This window comes from Pelodiscus sinensis, chromosome 21, assembly GCF_052426305.1.
Source record: "Pelodiscus sinensis isolate ZL-2025 chromosome 21, ASM5242630v1, whole genome shotgun sequence".
NCBI lineage: Eukaryota > Metazoa > Chordata > Testudines > Trionychidae > Pelodiscus > Pelodiscus sinensis.
This window is the reverse complement of record NC_143072.1, coordinates 17,247,050-17,274,984: the sequence shown is the minus strand read 5'-3', so window position 1 is coordinate 17,274,984 and position 27,935 is coordinate 17,247,050. Positions and strand designations below refer to the sequence as shown.

General features: G+C 45.7%; 1 protein-coding gene across 3 annotated transcripts in view; it reads left to right on the top strand.

Moving 5' to 3' along the window:
• Positions 1-532: 532 nt before the first annotated feature.
• NLK (nemo like kinase) overlaps positions 533-27,935 on the top strand; it is a 150,505-nt gene continuing 123,102 nt past the window's right edge. For 2 of the 3 annotated variants that reach the window (XM_006138583.5, XM_006138584.5), the window contains exon 1: positions 533-2,320. In XM_006138583.5, coding sequence (XP_006138645.2) covers positions 1,863-2,320 — 458 coding nt within the window. In that variant the 5' untranslated portion in view covers positions 533-1,862. The remainder of the gene's footprint in view (positions 2,321-27,935) is intronic. The other variant, XM_075904850.2, reaches the window with a different exon arrangement.

The window sequence follows — 27,935 nt, the reverse complement described above, 5'->3', positions numbered from 1 at the left end:
CCACGAGCCTGGCAAGCGGCGGCTTCCAGCCCTCGGTCACCTCAGGCTTCCTTCCCCTTTAGGCCCCTCCCTCCCCGTGCCGCCTCAGCAACGAGATCAGCCCCACTTGCCTCTCTTCGCCTGCCAGGAGCGTCCTCGCTTCACCCCGCCCCCTCCTCGCGGATTGGCTGCTTCTTCTGCCCATCACGACCATCCTTGCCTCTTACAGGTCGTCCGGCCTCTGCGGAAGGTGGCACAAGCCACTTCCTGGTCCGGCATGGGGTGGGAGGGGAACCTCCCCGTTACGATTTGAAGCACGACGGCTCCATCGGCCCGTATCACTCGTGAGAAGGGCTGTCAATCACCATGACTGCCCACCTCCAATCTCTATTGGTCCGGAGACTTGTTTTGGGGTGGGTTTTAGCGGTGGGAAGAGCTGGTTGGGCAGTTGGGGGAAACGGCGACAGGTGATTGGCCAGGAAGGTGAAGAAGGTGCGGCCATTCGAGGTGAGGGTTGTGTGAGGTGAGGGAATCTCGCGGGGTCTCACCGGCTCCGGGCGAGAAGGCGCGTGGTGATTGGATGGCAGGGCCGGGCAGGCGGGACTGAGTCTCGGAGTTTCTGCAGCGACCGCAGCCGATAGACTGGCTGAGCTGTGGCTCTGCGCGGTGATTGGCTAGGGGCGGCTCTCGCGGAGCCGGGTGGGCCGGGTCCGATTGGCTGCGGGCGGGTGTCGGGCGCGCGCCCCGCATGGGTGGTGGGGAGGGGAGGCCGGGTGCGCGTGCCCGCCGCTCGCTCGCTGTGTGCTCCGCTCTGGGGCTCCGTGAGGAGGTGAGTCTCGGCAGCAGCGGCGGCGGCGGGTCGGGCGGCCGAGGAGGAGGAGGCGGCGGCGGCTGCCGGGGGGCAGAGCGGCGCCGCGCGGCGGGGGCCTGAGAACCCCCCCATCCTCTGCCTCCCGCACACACTCCGCGGGAGACCCTCTCCCCTCCCCCCATCCCGGCTCCTGCTCCTTCCCCTCCCTTCCTGAGGGGGGGGCTGCAGCCTCCGGGCTCCCCCCCGCCCCGCACTGGGTCAGGCTGTCAGGGCCTTTGGGAGGCAGCCAGAGAGGGGGCTGGGGCTCTTGCCGCCTCCCTCCCTCGTCCCCCTCCACCTCGTTCTCTCCTCCCCCCTTTATTCTCCTCTCCAGTTCCCTTCCCCACTCCTCCATTTGTCACTTTCCCTTCTGCCAGCCCTCCCCCCTCCCCTCGCATCTTGATTCCACCCCCCCATTTATTTACCCCCTTCTTTCCCTCCCCCTTCTTAGTCCCATCTCTTCTCTCATCCCTTCTCGGGCTGCTCTGTGCCCGTGCACAGCTTCTCTGTCCTTCCAGAGAAAGTTGCCAGCCTCCCAAGTTTTTAGTATATTTCAGTGGGTACAGGGAGTGTCAAAGCGGGAAGTGATGTAGAAGACCTGGGGGAGCTCTTCCAAGGTTTTTGACCAAGAGGATGTGGGAATGGAAGGGGTAGGCTTGTCAATACTCTCAAACTATTCCAGGGGGGTGACTTCACATCCCTTTTCTGAGGGGGAGGGGGAGTGACCATTTTATTTCTAAAGAGTGGCACAAGAAAAAACCCCCATCCCCAACAGCCCAAGGATGGAGTTTTAGTAGCCAGACACGGCCGAAATCTTGGGGGGGGATAAGGGGGTTTTGGGCTTGCAGACACGTGAAAAGATTCGTCACGTTGTCTGGCTTGATGGAGATGCAGAGCTAGTTGGGCTCAATGCTTTTAAAGGTGGGCCATGTATGATGAAGCCTGACTTCTTTTAAAGTGTAGCAAATTTCATTTTTTATGGCCAAATGACAGCTTGACCCAGTTGTTATCCAGTCAAAGGGCATTTTTTTGAATGTCTCTTTGTGGCACAACAGCCAACGCAAAAATGATGGCGGCTTACAATGGCGGTACGTCTGCAGCTGCAGCAGGTCACCACCACCACCATCATCACCACCTTCCTCACCTCCCCCCTCCTCACCTCCATCACCACCACCACCCTCAACATCACTTACATCCAGGCTCTGCGGCTGCGGTACATCCTGTACAGCAGCATGCCTCTTCGGCGGCTGCGGCTGCGGCGGCTGCGGCCGCGGCTGCGGCAATGTTAAACCCAGGGCAGCAACAGCCATATTTCCCATCACCGGCACCGGGTCAGGCCCCTGGACCAGCTGCAGCGGCCCCTGCTCAGGTACAGGCTGCAGCAGCTGCTGCAGTTAAAGCGCACCATCATCAGCACTCACATCATCCACAACAGCAACTGGATATTGAGCCGGACAGACCTATTGGATATGGAGCCTTTGGTGTTGTCTGGTGAGTACAGAAAATAAACTCAGATAATTTTTCCTTTTCATTATTTGCCTAATCATAACTCATTTTTGTCATTTGGGCCAAAATACAAGAAAGCTACTTACAAACTGTTTTCAGTGATATCTGTCTATTGTAGAAAGTCGGTTTCTCTTGTTTTTGTGGGGGCAACAACATAAGGCCACACAATAAGCTAAGTCGGTTTTTGGATGACACCATTATCTTGAGACATATGCAACATAGCTTAAAAACTTTATACTGACACAGTGAAATGACATTTGTTTTCCTTATAGGTGAATGGCACAGCTTTAAAACAAAATGTCAATTTTTGATAATAATTGGGTAGTAGAATATACTTTTACACTTAAGAGCTACAAACCAGAAATATGAAAATTGGTTTTTTCTCTAGACATTTGCCAGGATTTTAGGAGGCTGCATTTGTGCACATTAAATACTACCTAAGATAGTGATCCCTGTATTTTGCACTTGTCATAAATGGAAATTTCTGTCTTGCTGTACCTCTGTGTGTCCTGTCTTCTCTCCAGACACTTATTTCAGTAGATCTTATTTTTGGAATGTAATCTCTTACAATATAACTCGTGATCACCTACCGTAGTCTATTTAATTCCCTTTAGCCCCTTTTCCAGGATTGCTGAAATTAAACCAGCATTTGTTTTTCATATGTTATAATGCTGATTTTAAGCCAACAAATTTATCACTGACTTGAAGATGCCTTAGAAACACGAAGTGCGTCTGGGTTTTGTTTTTTGACAGAGCAGGCATATTGCACCATACTTCCTGTATCACTGATATGAAGTCACGAGTACGTAGCAGTGGCATGACCCCACAAAACTTCTCTCTGTATTTGTTAAATATAACTTTTTGGTGTCATTTAGGGGACATCTGTCTTTACAGCCTTCCCCGAGTTTCATTTTACTTAAATAAAAGTGCTGCAGCCTTTAGAGCTATGATTGTCTTTGAATGCTAATATGTACTGCAGCTCCAGAATTTTTTATAGTAGAAGTCTTTGAAAAACAAGACTTTATTCTTTTTTAAAGGTGACTAAGTATCCAGACAAATGTGTTTGTTACAAAATCATGTTTTTAAGAACACAAAACATGTGGCTTAAATTTGCTAAGCTTTAAGAAGCTATGTTAATATTGTAATTGCATTTGTACTGATTATGAAGAAACTTAAACTTTCTAGATCCCCATGTTGGAAATTTATAAGATATTAATACTAAAAAGTCAAAAGATGCATGTTTATACAGAGTCTGAATTTCTGTACCCCTAGTAAAGGTGCTCTTGCCACTCTTCAGTGTAACATGGTTTAAGTTTGAGATGATAAAAACTAGAGAGAAGCCTGCTGTACAGATATATCTAAATTTCCATCTGTCACTGATTTTTTTTATCACTGGAGATGTATCTATATTTTTGGAATATACTTTATTGTAAGTTTTATTAATTTTGACTACTATATAAGATCGCATTCCATTTTTTTCATTTGCAAACATTTTGCTATTGTATGTATTTCTTTAAGTTTGTTTTGTATATTCCGTTTACAAACAAAATTATAAAAAAAAGAGACCTTCTTTTGTTACTTTTGTAAATTTCATTTTGACCAAATAAAAATGAAGAGTGGAGAGTAAATAGTAAAGTAAAATATGTCAGCATTAACAGAAACATCAAGAAAAAGAAAAATATGTTGTAGAAATAGTAGTTGACTGTGACTACAGTAGAATGATAGCCAAGTGTTTCACTGGTCTTACTTAGCCCTGTTCCTGCAATTGAATCCATGCAGATGGAAGGGTTTCCCTGAGTGACTTATAGTGCAGAATTGGGTCCTCAGTATTTACTTCAAGATAAACTGTCACACTTTTAATTAAAAATGGTTAAGATTCCCATATCTGTGCGCCACACTATGGTTTTTACTGTGTTCCTATGCACTGAATAATTAGTAGTGTTTAAAATGTATACTTGCAAATTCGTTCCTGTTTTGAACCTACTAAATTCAGAGAACTCAGTAATCTGACTCTATTTTTAGGCATTTGATGTTGACTTTTCCAGATGAAATACATCCAGAATTTAGCATGAAAGTAAATTTTGTTTTAAAAGATAAGGATGCATTTCTAAATTGTTTATACAAAATTTGCCCGAGTTCATTTAGATATGAAATACATAAGTTTGGTACTTGTAAAACCTGAGAGCTGTAGTACATCTAAACTAATTTTATATAATGAATCAGTTACAAATTACATATCCGTACATCTTCCCTAAACACATCATGGCACTAATTAATTTCTGAAAAAAGTAATGCATGTGATTTTTGAAGGAAATTACTATTACTGCTACATATAGATGAGACATTTGTAAAAGTAATTCTGCAATTTACCATTCAGTTTTATCACTCAATAGTTAAATCAAGTCCTAGTTGACTACCTTGCTGCTGAATGTAGCTAGTGAACTAAGTTATTGGCAGTGGACAGTTGGTAAAGATATTGAATTTCCCATTAGTTAGCTGGTAAAGATTTTGTTTTGACAACTGAATTAATGTTTGTAATTAAGAGTGCCTGTTACCTTTTGGTGCAACCAGTGGGCTGCTGTACTTCACCACTCATGAGTTGTCAAAGCATTATGCTTCAGTGTTTTCCGTAGTATCTTATTCAGACTTATACTGCCATACTGTTTTAATATACCAGGATTATATCTTTATTGTGGGCACCACTGCAGCATAATTTGTCAATCCTTGACAAATATAATCTCTGTTAACTACATGTATCTTTTAAAACAAGCTCAACCTAACTGGTTTAGCCATAAGAACTTTCCAACAGGCAGAATAGCCATAAATAAATCACTTTACTGTTCAGAGGCCAGTGCATTTTTAGCAGTGTGTGCATGCAGTAACTTAACCAAAGATATTTACAGTGAAAGTGGAAAAAAGTTGTTAAAGCAGGGAGGGGTTGAAAAGTGCCTCTGCCAGGGACATCTACAATTTGCTTATCTATGTTGTCAATTTGCCAACAGTCCAAGGACTGCAACTTAGCTTGCTTAAAACAGAGCAGTTTGCAGATGTCCTTGTCATTAAAGGATCCGTATCAACTTAAAGTTAAATTTGTTTAAGAATAGTCTTATAAATCTTTATCCTTCGTGAAAGTTCTGTCTGTGTTCCTTATTTCAATCCTAAATATGGGTTTTGGAAGACTCTTTTACATCCTTAGACTGTGCACATGCACAAGGAGCTGTCCTCCACTGGGAGTGCTCCCTGTGTTGCTAGGGAGATCTGCTGCCAGCTGGTGGGATTCCCCTGCAAAGAAGAGAACTTGCTGTAGCTCAGGGGCTTGGTATTAGAGAGGAAGAGAAAATGCTAGTACCTTGTAACGCTTCTCCAGGATGCATGTAGAGAAGCTGAAGCAGCCACTGCAGAGCTCCTCACTATACCAGTGGTGATGAGCAAATACTGCTAGGGAGGAGTATGGGAGGGCAAACAGGTAACTTACTTCTGCTGTTGGTTGGGCATAGGATCTGTTTTTGTTGCCAGTGTGCTCCCACTATAGGATGGGAATACAGAAGAGGATTGGGAGCACTTCAGAGTGGTCAGGAGACAATATAGATGCTTATATCGCTCCAGCGGTTTATGGAGCACCCTTCCGAGAAGAGTGAGGAGAACCATTAGTGCTGGTGCAGATCTGCTGGGAAGCCTTCTTGAGTGATTTTGACAGTTTGCTTGCATACATGGAGAGCAGGTATGTGTGTGTTAGGGATGTTAAAAACAGTTAATAATGTAACTGTTAAAAAAGCTTATACTACAGAGCACTCAGCACAGCTGGCTCCTCCAGTGCACACCGGAGGGGCTGGCAGCCAGTGCATGCTGGAAACTGGTTTCTGGCTGCTGGCTCCACTCCTGGGTATAAGTATTATATTTCAGAGTCTGCAGCATGAGGCGACAGCTGGCTTCTAAGGAGCAGGACGGGCAGCAGGAGCCAGTGCATGCTGATAGTCAGCTTGCTAGCACATTAGCTCCCTGCTGCCAGCCCTGCTCCCAGGGAGCTGGCTGCCACCCCACGCTGCAGACTCTGATACAGAGCCAGAGGCGCACGGTGGCAGTTGACTCCCCGGGAGTGGGGCTGGGAATTGGCCTGTAACCATTATGTAAGCCAACATGCTCATGCTGGAGAGAGAGAGGGAAAGAGTGCCTTTTAGAAGGTGCTTACTAAGGTAATACCTAGATCTTAAATAATGCTTTTCATCCTTAGACCCCCAAAGCCTATTTCAAAGGAAGGAAGTCAGTATAATTATATCCTTTTTATATATGGGGAAACTGAGGCACGATATCTGGCCTAAAATCACAGAGCAGGTCAATAGTGGAGTTGGGAACTTAAACTGGGGTCTCCTTAATTCCAGTCCAATGTCCTATCTGTGAGGATACAGTATCCCTACTAGGACCTATTTCCTAAGGTGTGTAGGAGAAATCCATTTAGTTTCTTAAAAGATGATGAAATGGGCATGCTGTCGGAGGGAAGTCCATATTTAAATTGGTATAAATGTCATATACAGGACATGTGCAAACTCTAAAAAGTTTAAAAACTTGGTAGATTAATTTACTAGCATTCACATTTTAAATACATAGATTTGAATAGTGGCAGCTATCATTTTGTATTCTTGTGTAGTTTATGGAAGTGTGCATTTGTGGCTTCCAGCTCATTGCACAATGTAATGTCCTCTCACCAATGTATCTGAACTGCACGCACTAAGAGGTCAACATATGTTTGTTTACAAATAAGCTATAAAATTGAACATCAATTCTGAAGACTCAAAGTGAAGTGGATTTTAAAGTGTTCATTTTCTTCATGTTGGGGGGGACAACCCCCCCAAAGGTTAACACCTTTTTTTCCTGTTCCTTTTAATGGCAGTATGGTCGTACCAAGTAGTCCGGTTGTTCATGTAAAGATGGGACTGTGACTTGAAACTGTATTAAAGATAAGGACAGCTGGGAGATAAAGTTGGTGTCTGGCCTGTATTTAGATCTGAAATGGTTAAAGCAAATACTAAGTAACTATTGAAAAAATTATTATATGTAATATTATTTTAAGTGGATCATATGTGGGCCTGAAATTTGTGTTTGAAAGTTAGGTACATTATTGTATTGATATTAAGTGCTCTAGCCATGAAGATGTTTCTAGAATCAACTGATAACCTTTTAATATTTTTGTGAAAGAGCTTTTTGTACTGAACAAGAGAACAGTAGAAATAATTCGTTTTGGAAACAATATGCTGGATGGTATAGTAGAACAAACAATTGAGGCCGTAAGTTCTGAATCCTATAAACAAGTGTAGGATAAATTTTTCTTTTGTGCTGATGAGAACCAGGATTCTGTTTTGCATTGGGTGTTAATGGAAATCCAAACTATAAAAGACTAGAGCTAGTTTAGGGAAAGCATGGACGCTCAGCAGATAGTTGAATGATTAAAAACCTTTTACTAAACAGCTTTCAGGAGGAGTTTTGCTATGTTTTCAGACGTTTTTCATGAAGCCATTTTGTGTGAAGGTAATTTCCAGTTACACAAAGCTCACATATGAGAACCAGAAGAGCCATTCTGTTGTTTTTTCCCCCCTTGTTAGTAAGCATTATATTGTGCATGCAGCAAATGAATCAGGAAGTGATTTTAACAATCAGAAAAATATTCTTGTGTTGACAATTACTTTTAAAAAAACTACTTCATCTGCAGCTTTGCAATAATCTAGAATGATTTTTCCAATATTGACATAGGAAAAAAACTAGCTGAAAGTTTTTCCTTGGAGTTCTAAATGCTAATGAGGCTGAGTAATACTTGAACTGCAAACAGGAAATGCTAGCTCAACTAGATATAGCTGGGTATCAGTAGGAGGCCATGGAAATAGCAATCCATGCTGATAACATAATATCCATAGAGAAGGCCACCGTAGAAATAGTTATAACAAAATATTAATTGAACAAACCTCAGGCAAATCCAATGAGACTACTGAAAAAAGTACTAACATGACAGGTGACTAATGGTCTGGAGTTAGGTAAGGAATGCTATTTTTTTTTCTAGGAGAAAAAGCCCCATTAAAAATATGCACTAAAATATCAGTTTTGCTCAGTAAAACTTACTTTTTTATGATGGACAGTAGAATTCTATTTAAGAATGTATAAATCAAATGGAAAAAAGTGTGTGTAATTAAATAAAATGCTCCTGAACAAATTCTTGTGATAATACACCAATAAAACTCAACTGCAAGAAAATGGGTATTGCATTCAGCATGAGTATTCCTTCGTGCCCCTATGCAGAATTAATTTTAAGTGCACCAATATGGAGATGATGTACTGCACATCAACAAAATTAATTCTGTATATCAACAATCTGTGGTGGGGGTGGGGCTGAGGGGATTGGAGCATGGGGGTGGTGGTTAAAGTTGGATGGGATCAGGGCTCTGGTTGAGGGTTTCGGTTTTGGGGTTGGACTGGAGATGAGGTGAGATACAGGAGGGTGCTCCAGGCTGTGGCCAGTTGGAATGCAGGAACTGACTCCAGGGAGGAGGTTGGGATGGGTGTTGGTTCTGGGCAGCAGTTAGGGTGCAGGAGGGGGCTCAGGGTTGAGGTGTGGAGTCTAGGAGGGATCTAGGGTGGTGGAGTGGGCTCAGAGCTGGGGTGCAGGGGAGGGCTTATGGCTGGAGCTCTGGGCTGGGGTGCAGGGTGCTTACCTATTTGGTGGGGGGAACAGATGGCTTTGCTGTGCATTCACCTGCAAGCATGGTCCCCTGCTTCTCCTATTGGCTGCCATTCCTGGCCAGTGGGAGCTGCAGGAGTGGAACCTCCAGGTGAGGGCAGTGCGGGAACAGAGCTTCCTAGTGCTTGTGGTGATGTAACTGCAGGTGGGGGTGAGGGGTAATGCATGGCCTGAAGCACAGGGGCTTTATGGACTGTAATTCTGTGCTACGGTGACTCCCCTTAGCCTGGGGCTCTGGCTGTAGCCCTGAGAACTGTTTCTTAATCTGGGCCTGCTGCTGGGGCCAGAGGAGTGAACCTCTTCCCTGCTGTTGCAACTCCCTGCTTGGCTGGAGGAGCACGCCTCTCCCCTGTGTACGGCAGGGAGAGAGGCATACTCCTCTGGCCACAGCAGGGAGCTTCTAGAGCAGAGGGGTCTCTCTCCTGGCTGCAGCAGCCTGGCTTATTAGAATAGGTGCATCACCATGCAGTTTAGAGGAAACCCCTGTTTGGTATTACTGACAATTCTCACTCTTCTAGCTATCTGCACACACCAATTCATTCAATGAGTTTATCTGGTTAGTCTAGATAAATACCATAATTGGAAAATTTGATCTACACTCTTCTGATAGAAAAACATATTATCACAGTTATTGCTTCCATAGTGTTTTATGATGTGAGGATCTGTTCAGAAAACCCAGCAGTACGAGATACTGAGGTTGGTGTTGATGTCGTAGTACAGGTTGAACCTCCCTGGTCCAGCATCCTTGGGACTTGACCAGCCCCAGATAAGGGGATTTATCGGACAACAGGAGGTCCCCTGACACTAGACCTTCAGCCTGCTGCCTCTCCCTTCTTCTGGTTCCTTGAGTTCGGTCAGGCTGCCTGCTGACCAGCCCCGGCTCTGCTACCTGCAAGGTGGCATATGGCTGGCCGTGTTGCTTCTGCTGGGCTGCTGTGGCCACAGCCAGGTTTCCCCTTCTGGGTTACATCCACAGCCGCAGCCCTGCTGCCGGGTGGCACATGGCCCCAGCTGTGCTGCTTCTGTTGGGCTGCCATGACCCACTTTCCCCTCCCAGGCTGATGTGGCTTCGGTCCTGGCCCTGCTGCCGCTGCCACCTTGGCAGCTGTGGACCTGCTGCTGCTGCTCAGGATATTACAGCCCCACTGCTGCCTGGGCAGACTAGGCCCCAGCCAGGCTTTCCCTCCTGGACAGCCATGCTCCAGGCTCCGCTGCCAGATGCCAAGCAGCTCTGATAGTGCTCTGCCACCGCCCAGCTGCCTTTGCACCGCTGCTGCTCTAGCTTCTGTGGTCCTGCCGCCACAAGATCCACGGGGCTCCCAGCTGCTGGCCCTCCTGCTCCGGAGTTCTCTCATCCAGGAGCTTTTGTGGTCATGCTGGACCATGGATGTTGCCAGACAAGAGATTAAGGGAGGTGCAATCTGTATAATTTTCAGATTTACACTTTAATGTGTAATTTTGAAACCTGACCATTAATTGTTCAGCTAGGCACAAACTCTTCAGTTTTGAATGGTTTGAAGACATTGGGTTGGGACCATTTCAAACTTGAAAATTACACTAAAGATTTATCTGTGAAGTATTCCTATTCTTGTATCATGCTGTAATGAATTCTTTTGTTGTCTGGGACATCTAAGGCAGCTACTCCTCATTTCCTAACTAAGATATTATGTCAGTTTGATATCATTGGTTCTGGGAGGAAACTATGCGAGAGCCTGAGGCAAAAGATGCAGGCTCAGAATGAGAACATGAGAGGGTAGTACATATATTGTACCTAATGGTGACTGTGGCGGGGTGAGGCAACCCCGCCACTACGGCCAATGGAGGGGAAGTCGGGATGTTGGCGGGTTGTGCACCTGTGCCGCTCCAGAAGCGGTGGCGCAAGTGCCGGCAAGCCCACACTGGGAGGAGGCCGGCTGGTGGGATGCGGGAGGCCCGCAGGAGGAGGCGGGGAAACGTCTGGGCAAAGCGCCCCGCTGGTCGTGGCGAATGATGTCACCAGCGTGACAGGGGGCGGAAAGGGCGGCGGGGCAACCAGGGAGGGTGACGTAATCCGCCGAGCCCAGGAGGGGGAGGAGGATAAAGGCTTGGGGAAGAGCAAGAGAGGGGAGGAAAAGACAGAGGTGGCAGGTAATGGGGAAGGGAGAGATGGGAGTGTGGGGAGACCCACCTGAGGGGTTGCCAAGAGGGACCCCGGTGGTGGGGTTGAGCATTGGCCCAGAGCGGGGTTGCGAAGCCCGCGAGTAAGCGAGTTTAGGGGTAACCCCCAGCCTGCTACCGCAGGGAGCATGGTCCCCTGAATTAGGGCTCTGGGCCGGGGTCCAGGAGAGTAGGTGGGCCCGGACCCCCCTCTCCACTGCCGGCAGGTGATCTAGGGACTGCAATCGGGTATAATCTCCCGCTCCCCCTGCTGACTGCTACGGTGCATGCGTAGAGGGTGGGGCGGGTGGCACAAAGTGTCACGGGGGTTGTGTGTGAATAAAACGACTGGGTGGAGCAGACAAAATATGCAGACTCGTAACAGTGACCACCACATTTTAAGAATAAATGGGTATACATCGGGGTGGGCAATAATTTTTTTTATGGGGGCCACTCTACGAATTTTTAAAGTGGTTGAGGGCCGTAATATTCCATTATATTAATGGAGGAAGTGCAGGGTCTGGAACGGAGGTTGGGTGCAGAAGGGAGCTTGGGTGAAGAAGGCAGTTGTGGCCTGGGGCACTGAATTGGGGAGGAGGGGAGTTGGATTGTGACCTAGGGTAGGGAATTGGGGTACAGGAGAGGATGCAGGGATTTGGGTTGTGAGCTAGGGAAAACCTATTTTAACATTACAATCCCTAGTGTTTCTGAATTAAATCAAGTATATGTAAATAATGTCTCTGATTTTTTTTTTTTTTTTTTTTTTTTTTTTTTTGTTATGAGCTGGTGTACAGGAAAAATACTGTTTCAACATTGGCATAGTTTCTTATTGTATCCAGTTACAGCTCTGAAAAATTATCTGGAAACTGGGTGACAGATCTGCTATATACTTGAGAGAGTTTGAGGGACTGTTCAAGAACTTATCCTAAAATATGGTAAGAGCTTCCTCATATCATAACTTAAAGCAACATAAAGGTTAGGTTGTGCCAAGAAAATAGGGTGTGCCTGGAGTGGGATTGCTTCTCATACAAAAGAGACAGAATCACTAGGCAAGTAAAAAGGGCTCGGTGGGGACGTCCCCTTACCCCAGTCTAGAACTGCCCCAGCTCTGAGCCTCACATCACACAGGTGCCCCTTGTGCGGGGGGGAAAGGGGGCAGGAGAGGGGCGGGTTACTGCAGCTCTTCTCCCAGATTTGTACAGATACATTGCTGACTGTTCCCTTTCAGCAGGGAGCGAGGGAAAAATGCAGTTTGCTGCATGCCTCACTCTTTCTGGGGCGTGCAGGTGGCAAATGAGCTATGCACTTTGCTCTTGCTCCCTGACAGGGACAGAAAGGGGAAGAGCAATCAGCCCTGATATGAATCTCAGAGGGAGGGGGGGACTTTGCCTCCTCCCATCCCCCCCCACACCCTTGCTCAGAGCCCCTTCTCACCCAACCCTGACTCCTACAGCCCCAACTCCCTGCTCTGAGCCCCTCCTTAAGGATCCAAGCAACACTTAGTAATAATAAAGTCCGAATTGTTGCCTTGCAAGATTGCATAAAAATGAAGAAATATGGACAGTATATTTTTTTCTCTCTAAGGTGGGTGAGACTCTTTTCAGGCAGCATTGTTTTATGACTAACTTCATATGCCATTTTGTTCTATTAAACCATTTGCAAGTCTTGATATTGTTTGTATCCATATGTAATTGCATGTTGGCAATACAGATAGCGCATGATAGAATCCAATGTTTGTTCTTTCAGTTGAGCTCTGCAAATGTTATAGCTGAACAGCTTGTAACTGGATTGGGAATCAAAATTAGGTTTTCACAAGATATTTATTTTTAAGATGTGTCCATCCCCTGACTGATGCATTTTTTACATCTTAATTTATGTTTTTACTTGTGAGTTTTAGGAAAGAATACAAAAAACCAGAATTTGAGTCACTTAAATTGTCTACTTTAAGAAGAAACAAAATGCATGCAGCAGTTAGCAACAGACCAAGGCAGGGTGGTAAGAGTGAAGCAGAGTAGCAAGTGAAGTAGACTATGTTGTGGGGTATGCTAGTTGCCCAATTTCTTGGGAGATCCAAGGAACTGGGGTAGAGAAGAGTAAGACTTAATCTGCCCTTGAAGCAGGGGCTGGAATGTGGGATGGGAGGAAGTTGTTGGCATATATGATTATGGGGTGGCTTTTGGTTGTTATATCTAGGATTCATTTAGCCTTAATCCATTTGGGTAAGGATTTAAAAACAAATTAATCCTATTTACCTGTCAGTCTGGGATATTAAACATGAAGTAATGTTTTGAGTTGTTTCTCGTGAAAGGCAACTTACATAGTATGGAATTGTTTTTTAGGCTGAATTTTTGTTGTTAAAATGAGTATCTTAAATAGAATTCTAAAATTGGAATATTTAGAAACCATTTGCAACGGTGCTATTGGTCAAAATTAGCTTTAAATATTTGTTAACTTTTGGGGGGAAAAGCCTCAAATGTTTGCAAGGCTATGCAGCATGGTAGGGAAAGGTGATTTCAGGGGGGATAAAGGTGTATGAGTTTTTGCAGCTTCTGTATAGAAGTATATTCTCATCTGTTTTGAACTTCCAGGACTCTTTTTTTTAAGTTCTGTTCATCTGGCCTAGTGGAAGATATTGAAAAGTAACTTTCCCGTAATTTTTTAAATTTTGGATTGAACAAGTCATTGCTTCCCGTTTTTATGGTTGTGGTTTTGTTATTCAAGTACAGGATGCATTTGTCTTTCACTACTCGAAAGACTATGGTAGTGTGGTATCAGCTGGCGAGCTCTTTTGTAAAGAGCAACAAAGGTGGTTTATTCCTAATTGTTATGGAGAGGGGAATGAAGACCTTTTCTGGGTTGATATGGAGTATGCAGGACATTGTACAGTACTTTACATGAGCCAGATTCTTCCGTTTGGTTTTATATAGGAAGATTAAAATGCTCTTATTAGTTTACCTGTGTAGTTGGTCTCTTCAGATACGCCAAGATTCAGAGTTTCAGATACAGTTTACATGGTTGCTATTACAGTCAATTTCAATATTGTCAATCGTACAATAACCATTGTATTCCCTATACAGTAGTTAATATAGCGAGTATTGACAATAGGGATGTAAAAGTATAGCCTGAGCCTATTGGTTCCTATGAAAGGTTATATGCAGCCTCCTGCCCCGCTTCTGGAGAGCTGGCTGCTGCCCTGTGCTGCTGGCTCTGTATCAATTAGGGATGTTACACAAGTACCCGATTTTTAACTGCTGAAAATTTCAGTGGTTACAGACACCTGCAACATGGGGCAGCAGCCAGCTCCCTGGAATTGGGGCTGCAGCCTGGAGCCGGTATATGCTGGGAGGCAGCGTAAAAGTTGGCACCTGCCACGCACCAGCTCCCAGGGAGCTGGCTGCTGCCCTGAACTGCAGGTGCATGTAACCACTGAGATTTTTAGCAGTTACACGGTTACACAATTACCTGCTTTTTAACATCCGTAATTGAAATAAATGTAATTATTTGTGAATTAGATTGCAAAGATTATAATGGAGACCCTCTGCATGAACCCAGTTGAAATAAACAAACTTGTGCTTGTTTCAGTTTGTGATTCTGTAGATGTTTGAAAACATTGTGTGCATTGTGCACACAAATGCTGTGAAATTTAGTTTTTTAAATAAAAGTGCACATGTAACAAAGCAATAAGGTTGAGAATTTAAATGTAGAACTGCCAGAAAACCCCAAACAATATCATTCTTAGTTGTGGTAACATGAATATTGCATATCCTAGAGATATGTGCATTAGTAGCATATCAGGTGACCTAGTTACAGTAGATGTGGGAACCTAATAATGCTGGATTTTGTGGCATATGCACTAGGGATGTAAAATCCCGTTTATGCTTAACTGATTAACTGCTTAAATGGGGGTGGGGATGGAAGGACCATTCCAGCCTGGCCAGCATGGAGCATACCTACCTGTGGCATGCTGGGCTTGGCCAGGGTGGGCAGGGACTGCTTCAGGTAGGCTGGAGCGCCTACTGCACCTGGCGGACTGGACAAGCCCCCACCGGTTAACCATTCACATCCCTAATGTGCACATTTAAATTATCAGTTATAATGTTGAATAAAACTGGAGTTTTAGTTACTGAACTTAAAATAATCTAATTTGGGCTTTTGCAGTAATTAGGCCACTGTAATAGTGTTATGTGGATGGGCTTTAGAGCTGCCATTTAAACAAAATGGTTGTCACTTACATTTTTTTAAAGTGGTTTTGATTAGGGATGTGTAAAATGAATAAAAATATTAACTGTGTAACCAGCAGAATTGTTAACAGTTATATCAGTTACATGGCTAACTGATCCCAAGGCTGCTGGTGGCCCCATGAAGAGTTTATTGGGTCAAGATAACTGATAAAGCATCAGCTTATTTGCTAACTGCTTAAACTCTTGCATCCCTAGTTTTGGAATCAATGTAGTCTACCAAAAAAAATGAAATCAAAACCTAACGTGTCAAAAATGTTAAAGCATGAAATCACAAAGTACGGTTGGGCTACAGCAAGGTGAGGAGCATGAGAAGCCCCTGACTGAGAAGAAAAAAGGCACTTCTCACATTCCCCTTGCACACCAGACCATGGGGGGGCGGCAGGCTAGTAGATTTTGTGTGCTCCAGTCATGTAGGTGGGTGGCAGAAAGGCTAGAGCACCAGCGTGGGCTCCTCAATACGGGGGGGATCCCTGAGCCGTGGAGGCTAGATCCAGGCAATCCAGGGGCCGCATGTGGCGCCTGGTCCTGAGGTTCCCCGCCCCTGGGCTACAGGAATAACTGATGAGCAAGAGAGTTCACGTGCTCCACTGCCCCCAGGCCAATCATGGCAGCTGGGGACAGGGAACCATGTGAACTCTTATCTCCCACCAGGGTCATGTGTCGTGTAGAAGGAACCACCAGCTGCTTTGAACATCTGGCAGCTCCCTCTACATGTTGTACGCATCCGGGGAGAGAGGGGGAGAAGAGGGAGGAGACTTTGCGCACTCCTCTGCCCCCAGGCTAATCATCGCAGCTGGGAACAGGGTCTGGGGATGGGGAAATGTGGAAACTTCTTTCTCCCTCCCCTCCCCCCCCGCAAGGTCTTGCAGCTCCCTTTATGTGCAGTGTGCCCCTGGCAGTAGGAGGTGAGGAGGAGACTTTGCATGCTCCCCTGCCACCAGGCCAGTTGGGACCTGGGGGCAGAGAGCATGCAAAGTCTCTCACCCCTCTCCCCCCACACACACATACGCATCCCGCCTGCTGGGGTTGTGCCTCACTGTTCAAAATGGCTGGCAACTCCCTCTAGGCACCTCAGGCTCTTGGTAGACGGGAGGCGTCAGCCATTTTGAACAGTCTTGGGGGTCTCGGCAGGGTGGGTTGGATCAGACGGCTTGGTGGGTTGTATTGTGCCCACTCCTGCTTTAAACTTTTGTGTGTTATTTTAAAAGTCACTGTGAGGTGATACAACAGCATTGTCAGGTTCATTCTTCTGCATTCCTCATATAAAATAATTCAGTAGTAAAACTCATTTTCTGTAAATCAGCTATTATTTTCCAAATGACAACTACTATTTATACATGTACATATGTGTGAGTGTAATAAAAACATTTACATATGTGTGTGGGAATACAATGTTAAGTTTTGAATCAGCCTAAAATCTTTATAAGGACAGGGAACGCTTAGTAAAAATTTCCTTAATTCAGATGCCATCTATTATTCAAAGTATATGCTTGACTGCAGAATTAATTTACAAGAACTAATTTAAGGTTGTCTACCTCTACAGGAAGTCATACTATTTCTACCCTATCGCTCAAAGTGTCTACAGAAAGAGGTGATTCAGTTGATTGTTATGGTAACTACAATCACTGCAGTTTACTCCCAGTATTGGGTTGGGGTAAAGTCTCTCTTGACTGAGGTTCAGTCAGTTGGAATGCCATTGTGGATGTGACACACTAGCACAGTTGGTGCACTGCCAACGCTGAGAGCTGTCATCTCCCTCAGCTAGGAATTTCATTCTGAGTGAAATTTTAATGGCTTGGCTGCAAACCTGCTATGGTGGAGCTAGAGGAATTACTGGGTAGGGATGGGAGGAGGATAGTGAGGAAGCTGGGGAGGTAAGATGGGAGGGAGCAGAGAAATTGTGGAGTTGGAGAAAGGCAATGTATTGTAATGGAGATGGGGAGAAACATGGCTTGAGGGAATGTTTCTGAGGAGGTGGAAAGTGGAGGATGTGTGACATGAAGGAGGTTTATTGGCTGAGGGGCAGCTGTCAGATCTTAACTGTAATCAAAAGATGACAGCCATGTCATCTGAATCAGGATTAGGCAATTCTAGTTTTTGGACAGAAGGACAAGCTTTAGAGTCCTTTAAGATGGCTAGTGTGGGTGTTCTTGATTGTTTGTGCTTTAGTTAATTGTTCTGCAAACAACTGAATGCTGAAGATGTAGGTAAGACCTCATCTAGATAGTTCTACAGTAAATCATTTAGTAGAGGCTGTAAATCTTTTGCTTTACTGTGAGTGAAACTAGCTATTAGACCCAATTTTGTAAAGTAGACCCCTGAGTGAGGCAATTGAAGTTTAAGTACAAGTGGCTTGTGACAAGCAGGGTAAATATGTATGTAAAGGATAGAAGTTTATGTGATTAATGTTTTATTTATAGATAATAGTATTTTAACCATCACAGGCACCCAGAAATAAAACACACTGTTTTCTATATACTTATTGTGTGTTTTATATATGAAGTGAAGCATGCCAACAGTATGCTTAAATAAGGACATAAATGTGTGTTGGAATGGGATGGAAAAAATAGAGGTCATTGCTTCTATATATGTATACAATGAAAGTTCCATGGTTAGGCTGCTCTGATAGCAATGGGGAAGTGAGTGCACTCTTCTACCTGCATAATTGCCACAGTCGTTCTTCTAGTTGTCTGTTTTCCTTCTAGGAGATGCATCTTGGCTGAAGCATGGTTTAAGACTACTGGTACCTGTTGTTTATGTCAAACTATTACCTACCCCATCACTTAGGCTGTTAAGCGTCTTGCCTGACATTTCACTCTTCTTCGTGGGGAATTTTATTTGTAAATTTTTCCCCGAAGGCAAATCCCTGAAAAAATAAGTAGATCTCAGTAAGACTTCGTATATCTGTTCATGCTTGTCTAGCTTTCTAAGCATCAATGAAGGATTTTCCCCATGTAGTGTATAATTTGCAAATATCTCTAATACTCACTTCAAGTGCTTATACTTCAGCCTTACAGTAGGAACCTTGACTCTGGACTTTATACCAGTAAGGAATCTTAATGAAGTCATTAGGGCCTTCCTTAGACTTGGATTTGGAAGGGTTTAGCTAATGTACTAGGTGCAACATGTTAACAGTTTAGTATGGCTAAAGCACTATGCTTTTAACAGTTGATGAACTGATCAATTTAAAAGTCTCAGGTAGCCTTGCACCATTCATCTGAAGAGGTGTGTTGTGCCCATGAAAGCTCATGATACCATCTATATTTTTGTTAGTCTCTAAGGCTATGTCTAGACTGCAAGCCTCTTTCGAAAGAGGCTTTTTCGAAAGTATCTTTTGAAAAAGCCTCTTTCGAAAAAGCGCGTCTAGACTACATCGATCCGCTTTTTCGAAAAAGAGCGTCCTGACTGCTGGACGCTCTTTCGAAATTAAAAGCCACCCGGAACCGCGTCTGCCAGGGCATGGGGGCAGCATTTCCTTCCGGGTGCTGCTGCCTGCCCTTTGCAGAGATGCGTGGTTAAAGGGACGCCCCTGAACACCCATTGCTCTGCTTCTGCAGCTGCCTTTGCTGTCCCTCTAGGAGGTAAGCAAGGCATTGCCATGCTGGTTTGGAGTGCTCAGCTTCCTGGGACACCCCAGCAGGCTTTTTGTTTGGTGGTTTTTCTGTTTTAGACCCGTTTTTTCGGCATGGAGCCAGGGCTGCCCCTGGGCAGGTGATGGCCCCACGCCATCATATTGCAAGTGTTGCTGCATCTGCATGACACAGTCATGAGGCTACTTCCCCATCTGGACCCAGACCAGAGGTACGAAGGGATCGTCTGTCATGCAGCCCCACTGCCCTTGCCTCCAAACTTCTTTGTGGACAGGCGTGTTTGGAGGCTTGACACCAGCTCTGACTGGTGGGACTGGCTCGTTATGCAGCTCTGGGATGACCAAGAGTGGCTACGCAACTTCCGGATGCGGAAGACCACTTTCCAGGAGCTGTGTACCTGGCTCGCCCCTGCTCTGCAACAGCAAGACACCCACCTGCGGCCCGCTATCCCTGTGGAAATGAGGGTTGCCATTGCCCTCTGGAAGCTGGCAACCGCCGACAGCTAGCGCTCCATGGGACACCAATTTGGAGTGGGCAGGTCTACTGCTGGATACATCCTGATGGAGGTAAGTCATTGTCTGGGGACAGTCACAGTTTGGGGTGGGGGGGAGGGAGACTGTCAGGAAGGGCAAAGTGGAGTGTGAGTGGGAGGGAGCTCCTCCACTCACCCTGAATTGTTGTGGGGGGAGTTCTGAGGAGGGGATTCCCGGGGTGTTTGAGAGGGAAGGTGGGTGGTGGGTTCTCCTCCTAAGAGATAAGGCACCTCTTCTAACATTTTGTTGTCTGTCTCTTTCTGCAGGTGGTGAGGGCCATCAATTCCGAGCTGCTCAACAGGCTCGTCTAACAGATCTGGACAGCGTCATGGCCGGCTTTGCTTCCCGAATTGTGGAGGAGTGCTCGATGGGACACACATTCCAATCCATGCACCGCTCCATCGAGCAGCCCAATTCATTAACAGAAAGGGCTACTTTTCTGTGGTCCTCCAGGCCCTGGTCGACCATAGTGGCTAGTTTTCTGATATTTGTGTTGGGTGGTCAGGGCGGGCACATGATGCCCGCATCTTCAGGAACTCGTACCTCTACCGGAGGCTTCAGGCAGGAACATTTTTCCTGCATCACGACTTTGCGGTTGGGGATGTGCACATGCCGGTGTACATAGTGGCTGATGCCGCCTACCCCCTGATGCCGTGGCTGATGGAGCCCTACACCGGCCACCTGGATGCGAGCAAGGAGCAGTTTAATGCTCACCTTTACCGGGCTCGCAACCAGGTGGAATGTGCGTTCGGACGTTTAAAAGGCAGATTCCGGTGCTTGCTCACACGCCTAGACATGGGGGAGAGCAACATCTCTGAGGTGGTGGCCGCGTGTTGCGTTCTCCATAACCTGGTGGAGAGGAAAGGGGAGGCCTTCCTACCAGGGTGGGGTACAGGTGCTGATGGTCAGGAGAGGCACTTTGCCCAGCCCCGGACAGCTGCTATCGGCCAGGCTCACCGGTCTGCTGTTTGCATACGGGAGGCCCTACGGGAGCAATTCTCAATTGGAAGCCACTGACTCTACTGAGGGGCTTCTGCCTGGGGACTGGGCCCTGGCCCAATAGAAGCTTCCCTCCACAACCCATTTCCTGACTCTGTTTGGAGAAATAATAAACACCAGGGTTTGTCTCAAAATAATAAGTTCTGTTTTATTTTTTTAAATATCACTCACTGGAAAATAGTATAACTGTTGCAAACATAAAAAAGCTTTTGTTCATTTTTGATGTAGAAAATATACTTTCATGCCAAACTATGTACAATAAACATTTTGTTTAACACATTCCTTGTCATTTAACTGGGGTGATAGGGGTGCTTGAAACCTGGAGGGGGGAAGGGGACTTGAAACCTGGAGGGGGCAAGGGGATCAGGTTGCATAGTGCTTGCCTGATCTCAGTCTCCTGCTTGGGCCTCGTGTTCAGGGTCCACCATGGCCACGGGATCGGGTGGTGCGCCTGTCGGTTGGCTGGATAACAGCGGGTAGGTGCTCTTGGGACTGGGAGTCTAGGGGGAGAGGAGGGCTAGAGGGAGAGGGGGGCTGGGGGAGAGGGAGGTCCAAGGGGGGAAAGGGATGCTGCTGTGGAAGGGGGGGTTTGGTGGGGCAGGGTCATGGGGTGCTGGAGGAGCAGGACCAGGCACAGGAGCAGGCAAGCCGCAGACCTCCATGAGAGTGGCACTCAGGGACGTGCGCTGCTGGACCAGCTCCTCCATCAGCTGGTCATGCCACCGATTCTCTGCCTCCGCCCTCCCTCGCAGGATGGTGTTGAGCTCCTGCACGGCCTCCACATGCTGCCTCAGGATGTCCGCATACACACGCCTGTGTCTGCAGCTCCCATGTTCCTGAAATGGAGGTGGGGCTGGGGTGCTGCGGCCCTCTTGCACGGCTGGTCCGGCTGTGGAGGAAAAGAGGAAGACACAATCAGTCATAAAAAACTGGACTATGTAACACTTAAAATACTAACAAGATGGTTTATTAGGGGATGAGCTTTCGTGGCCCAAACCCACTTCCTCAGATCAGAGTAACACGGCTACATTTCTATCACAATCAGTCATGTGTGCAACAGCTGTCCAAAAGGGCATGCCCTCTCCTTGAGACAGGGGAATCAGACATTCTGAAGGTAACACCGTGTGTGACCTGGGCATCAGCCTGAGTATTATAGGTTTCCCTTGTGCATCACCCACTGTGCACCTACCCGCCCCCTTCCCCTGGGTATTACACAACCTCACTGCACTCACCTGCTGCTTCATCTCTGGTGTCAGATGACACCTGGGAGGCCTCTGGGGTCTGTGTGACTGGCCCCAGGGTGAGGGTCGCCATCTCCTCACTGTCCTCCTCTGGCACCATGTCCCCGTCTCCAGACTGCTCTGGGTCCTGCTCTGGCGCGTCCACCACAGGGTCCGCCAAGCCTGACTGCACGAGACGCCATGGTGTGCGTGCTTCACCACCACCCAGGATCTGGTCCAGCTCAGTATAATAGGGGCAGGAGTGGGGGGCTGCCCCAGAACGGGAGCTATCCTCCCTGGCCTTCACATATCCTTGGCACAGCTCCTTAACTTTGGAGCACACCTGGTCCTGGGTGTGGGGGTAGTGCCCTTTCTGGGCCAGGGCCTCTGCCATGCGGCCATAAATGTCCGCATTTCGCCGCCTGCTTTTTAGGGCTTGTAAGGCCTCTTCCTCTCCCCAGAGCGCAAGAAGGGTCTTGAGCTCTGGCCCAGACCATGACGGTGCCCAGCATTTGGAGCCCCTGGTTGGGTCCCCAGAATGCTCGCGTATTAGGGCCAGGAGGGTCTTGGGGCTGGGACATGCTGCACTTAAATAGCCATGTGCTCTGGCTGCTTTGCTGCCACAAGTGGCTGTGAGGGTGCCTGTCCCTTTAAGAAATGGCTGCAGACAGGAACCAGAGACATGCAAGGCATGCCCCAGATTGTCCACCAGGGCTTCTTCCTGGAGGCCATTATTTTTGAAAAAATGGCCTCCCCGCATCCCCACACACTTATTTTCGATGGCTCTCTGTCAAAAAAGGCGTTCTTCCACGTGCAATGAGGTTTACCGCCGTCGAAAGAAAAGCCTCCTTCTTTCGATTTAATTTCAAAAGAACGCGGCTGCAGTCTAGACGCAGGTCTGGACACAGCCTAAGGTGCTGCAGGACCATTCATTGCTTAAGCTTGATTAATTTAACAGCCTAATGTTAGCTAACACCTTTCAAATAATAGACATGGACTGGGAATTAGTACCAGGGTAAAAATCTGTATTGGCAAATTATGTGCTGTGCTGTGCTGTGCTTAGTAGTTTGAAGGGAGAAAACAAACTAGGTAACTAAAGGCAGGTTTGTATCTATAAAGCTTTATTCAAGGGGTGTGTGTGTGTGTGTGTGTGTGATCTCAATATTCCAGAATTTGCTGCTATTGAGTTAGACAATAAACATTTAGAGAACTGAACATTTTCTACTGAAACTTGACTGTGATCAAAAATGCACTAATTTGGCTTTCGTTCTTTTGGGTGGGGAGGGAGGCACAGGTGGGAAGGTCCAGTTAGTAATACCAGTATTTTTAAGAGGCTGGTGCTTATAATGAGTGGTCTAAATATTGTAGCTGTACATTGATGTTCATCGTAGTTTAGGTTCTTCTCGCTTGTGCGTGTGAGCCGGTATACTTTGGTCATAATCTTTGGTTAGGAATTCTTTATAAGAGATTTTTTTTTTTAAAAATAGTTCACTGTTAAGTTTTATAACAACTTAATATGCATTTTTATACTACTGTTCTGCCTGAATATAAAGTGAAATGCTAGACTGGAATGACTCTATCAAGGTAAATAAGCTATTGTAGAAAAAGTTGTAAATACTGTGTGTTTAATACAGGGCTACTCAACACGCAACCCACAGGCTGCACGTGGCCCATCTGTTTGCAGCCCGCGGTGCAATTTGGGTTTATGCAGGGCTCCATATGCAGCCTGCGGCTGGGAGCCAAAACAAAAAAGTAGTCCATATAATGGTCTTTTGTTGATACGCGTTTTAGTAGTTACATTCCTGAGCTGTCATTGCTCATTAAAAGTGCTGTTATATGGGTAGAAATCGGGTAAATATTGCATTTTATTAATATCAGCAGAACTGACTTAAATGGGGCCTGTGTGTTGTGTAGTCTTGCCTTAATCTTTGAATTTATGCCCATCAGTGTGAAAGAAGCTATTTGCATGTATGTGCAACCACACTTAAGTTGCAGCCCTTGGCATGTGCTGTGAGTGTCATTGTGGCCCCCGAGGTTTCCAGAGTTGAGTAGCCCTGGTTTTATACGTCGTAACAACTGTCTTGGTGACATTCCGAACAGTTGGACAAACGTAAACTTCATTTCAGGTGGCTCAAGCTTCCATGAAAGACTTATATTTTTGTACTGTTTTGGTTGGTTTGATTTTACAGATTTTTAGAACTGCTTCAGCATTAAAGCAAAGGTTAATGCTAAATCTTTAGTTAATGCAACATGAGTGTATAATGGATAAATTAAGGATAGACTTATGCCAGCCTTTACCATAAATGGCCTTTGGTTTGGTGATGAACCTTCTAAGTTACCATATTAAGTTTTTAAAAGTGCTTAGTGAGAGGTCTGAAAACTAATGATAAAAGCAGGAAAAAGGATCTCCAAATCCTAGTACTACCTATCTTTAAGGATCAGAAACCTAGAAGTTTACAGAGCTCAGACATTGCATTTGAGACTTAAACCGTCATACTGTTTACGCTGCTGTGGCTAACACTATCATAGTTTACCACATATACAGAACATATATGCTGATAAATAATTTATCTTTTTATCAAATCTTACCATGTGATTTATTCTGATGGCATTAACAGAATAATTGAAAAATACATATAAAGCTTTCTTCTCTTATGAATTGTTACAAGTCTGTGGGCATTACAGTGTCCTATGAGTTCAAATGAGATCTGGAATCCTTGAACCTCAGAACATGGTTTTCCCATTCCCTTCCTTGCTCGATTTTTGTTGTTGTTGTTTATGTGTATTTGATTAGGAAAAAGGCTGTTGAGGAAGGAGATGTGTTCAGATATTTTCATGTTTTGGATTTGCATTATTTCTAGTTTTATTTCTCACCTGGACTTCAGTGTAAAAGGTAGCTCATCAACTAAGGTAAATTTTATTTAGGATGTTTTCTTCAGATAATAAAGGTCCATAGAACTAGATCTTCATCCAGTTTGCACCATTGGAGCCAGAGATGGGCCTATGAGAACTTTTTGCTCTCCCAGAGCTGCTGCTCCCAAAGAATTTGTTAATTTGGGACTAAAGCTGTAATGGTAATTTAATATTCCCTTCCTTTTTTGGAGCAACTCTCTCATTTGGTACCGCTAGAGCTAGCTTTCCCTGTCTTCCTCCTCACCATATACCCACACTACCAAAATGATCAATATCTAAACAGTTTAAATGGCATACATTAGAACCATGCAGAGCAAAGAATAACATCTTTCTATTAGTAGGCATTGTTTGTTCCTTGGGGGAAATGGATGTATCCAGGGATAAGACATCTCTCAGGTCATTTACTGTCACATTTGCCAATTTGTCTAAATGAGACTTGAAAATCTACTGAGTTCAACCTTAAGAAGAAATGTTGCGCACTGTCTGCATCTGTGGTTTGGCTTTAGTTCTTTAGTAGACTCGTAATTAATTAAGGGAGGGATGGTTGCAGTTACAATGTGAGCTGTCCCCAAAATCTCTTTTAATTCCTCCTTAGTGCATCCCTGAGGCTTTGTGTATGCCTCTCAAAGGCTGAACCCCACTTTTTTACTCCCGTAGGACCAGATCATTGGGAAGTGGCACCCAACGTCCCACATTCCCAACCAATTTAATACCATAGGTAGAGCCCTGCATGGTTATAACATTTTTATCCCCACTTGTATCCACAAAAATGAGCTGTGGATATATCCATTGACATCTGTGGATGTGGATAACTTCGGAAATAAAACAGATACTTGCGAATGTGCAAAGTTCTAGATTTAAAAAAAAAAAGTGTATCCACATCTGCATCCATATCCACAAAAATAAGCCATAGATAGCCTCATCCACATCTACGGATGTGGATACCTGCAGATAGAAAGTGGATATCTGCAGATTTGCAGAGCTCTAACCGTAATCCCATTTGGCATGTGTAAACTCTCTTCTTCTGACAGTCTCTGACTGCACCTGATTAAAGTGACTTAAAAACAGCTTCTTAAAAACAAAGCACTATTTATTCACCCCAAAGTACATAGCATGCCGGATTAAAACAAACCAACAAAAAAGGCTTATGCTCATGGGCTTTTCCTACCCTGTAAAGTTTCATGGCAAGCTTTTGTAAGTTGCCTTCAGCTCAGTTCTCTCCTTCTCTGTGTTGGGGTAGAGAGTCTGCTGACCCAACCCCATTTCATCCAGAGGCAAATATCTTTAAGATTTTATTATCCCCTCTGAATTTAGGCTCAAGTCCGAGAATAATAAACCATGCTGGAACAAGGCTGGAGGTATTCCACAAAGACAGGGATGGGCAAAATACGGTCCAGGGGCCAGATCTGGCTTGTGCATACAGCGGGGAGCCTCAGGCAGACTCCCTGCTTGCCTCGCTCCCTCCCCCCACACCACTCAGAAAAGCAGCTGCCACAGCTATTTCTCTTTTTCAGCTGTGAGCCTGGGGAGGGGGAAGTAGTGCTTCACAGGCTGCTTTTGCCCCCCAGCACAATCTCATTGGCTGATTCTGGCCAATGGGAGCTGTTTGAAGAACAGGCAGTGCGCAAAGCTCCCTGCCCCCCTCCGCTCAGGCTCTAAGTCACCAATGCACAAGGCCCTGCATCCTGAACCCTGCTAGGCTGCTGACTGGGAGTGTCCCAGGTAAGTCTCCCAGCTAGAGCCTCTCTCTGGCACGTCAGCTTCTCTGTCCCCCCCCACCATCTGTATCCCCACTCCTGCCCCACATAAGCCAAACCCCCTGCCCTCCTCTTGAACCCATACCCCCTCTTAGATCCGGCACCCCAATTCCTTGCCCGTGGTCACAACTCAAGTCCTTTCACCCCAGTTCCAGGCCACAACCCCCTCCTGCCCTAAGTCACAACCCAAACCTCTGCACCCCAATCCAGTGCCCCAGGCCAGGTCACAACTGTCTCCTTCACCCAAACTCCCTCCCAGACATACCCCCTCCTGCACCCCAGTTCCTTACCCCAAGCTCCCAACCTCCATCCCAGACCCCACGCCTTCTCCATTAATATCAGGGAAGAGTGCTGCCCTTGACCACTTTCCAAAATCTTAGAGTGGCCCCCATCAAAAATTATTGCCCATTCTTCAGACAGTCATACTCTTGATACCAGGCTTGTAATCTCTGAAAGGTAAAATTAGGCTCACTTTTTTGCCTTGATTTTTTTTTTCTGTAATGTGGGAGTCATGGGAAAAGTAGTGGTGGGTGGGGGCAATACAAGAGGCAAAATTCTGAGTTGGAGACAGAACTGGAAGATTTAGCAAAGAAAAGACACTGCCATTTTAAATAACAATTGAATGAAATGGAAGAACAAAATTGTTTGTTGAAATGCTGCAAAGTCTGAGCAAACATGAAATTAAATAATTTTACATGAAAAGTATTCCTATTAGGGATATAATCGTGTATCGATTAACCGATAAGCAAAAGCTTATAGTTTAATGTTATAGACCAGTGTTTCTCAACCTTTTTTATAAAGTACCCCCTTTAAAAAAATAAAAATAAAATAAGAACCTACAGTTTTCAGGCACACATTTTTTTCTACCATTGCAACACATTTGTTTAAATAACTTAATTGTAATCAGACAGGCGATGAAATTTTTGGTTGTAAAAAGTACAAAAATAATAAAGCGCTGTAAAACTTAGAACAAAAATTCAGTTTTCTCCAAATTTCAGTTGTTGACATATACTCTCCCCCCACCCCTGACTTCTCTCGAGTACCCCCAAGGTTACTCGTACCACTGGTTGAGAAACACTGTTATAGATTACATGCATTTCCCTCCCCAACCAGTAAATTTTTTAGCAGGCTGGCCAGCAGCCTGGCTCAGTCCTGGCTTGTGACTGGTCCAAGACCTACCCCCGCTACAGCTCTGCATTTAAAATGTCTTAGGAGCCAGGTGGGCAGGCGGCCCAGCTCAGTTCCAGCTCGCATCAGGTCCAGGAGCTCTATATGAAGCAGCAGCGCGGAGTGGCGGGGGACCAAGGGGAGAAAGGAGGCTCCTTGGGAGTGAGGCCAGAGTGCACTGGCTGCTGACCCCACCCTTAGGGACTATAGAGTAGTCGACTAACCGATAAGAATTCATGAGGTTAATCGACAATTTGATTAACCAATATTTAACAACCCTAATTCCCATATGTGATAAATCTGAAGTTAAACACTCAGGT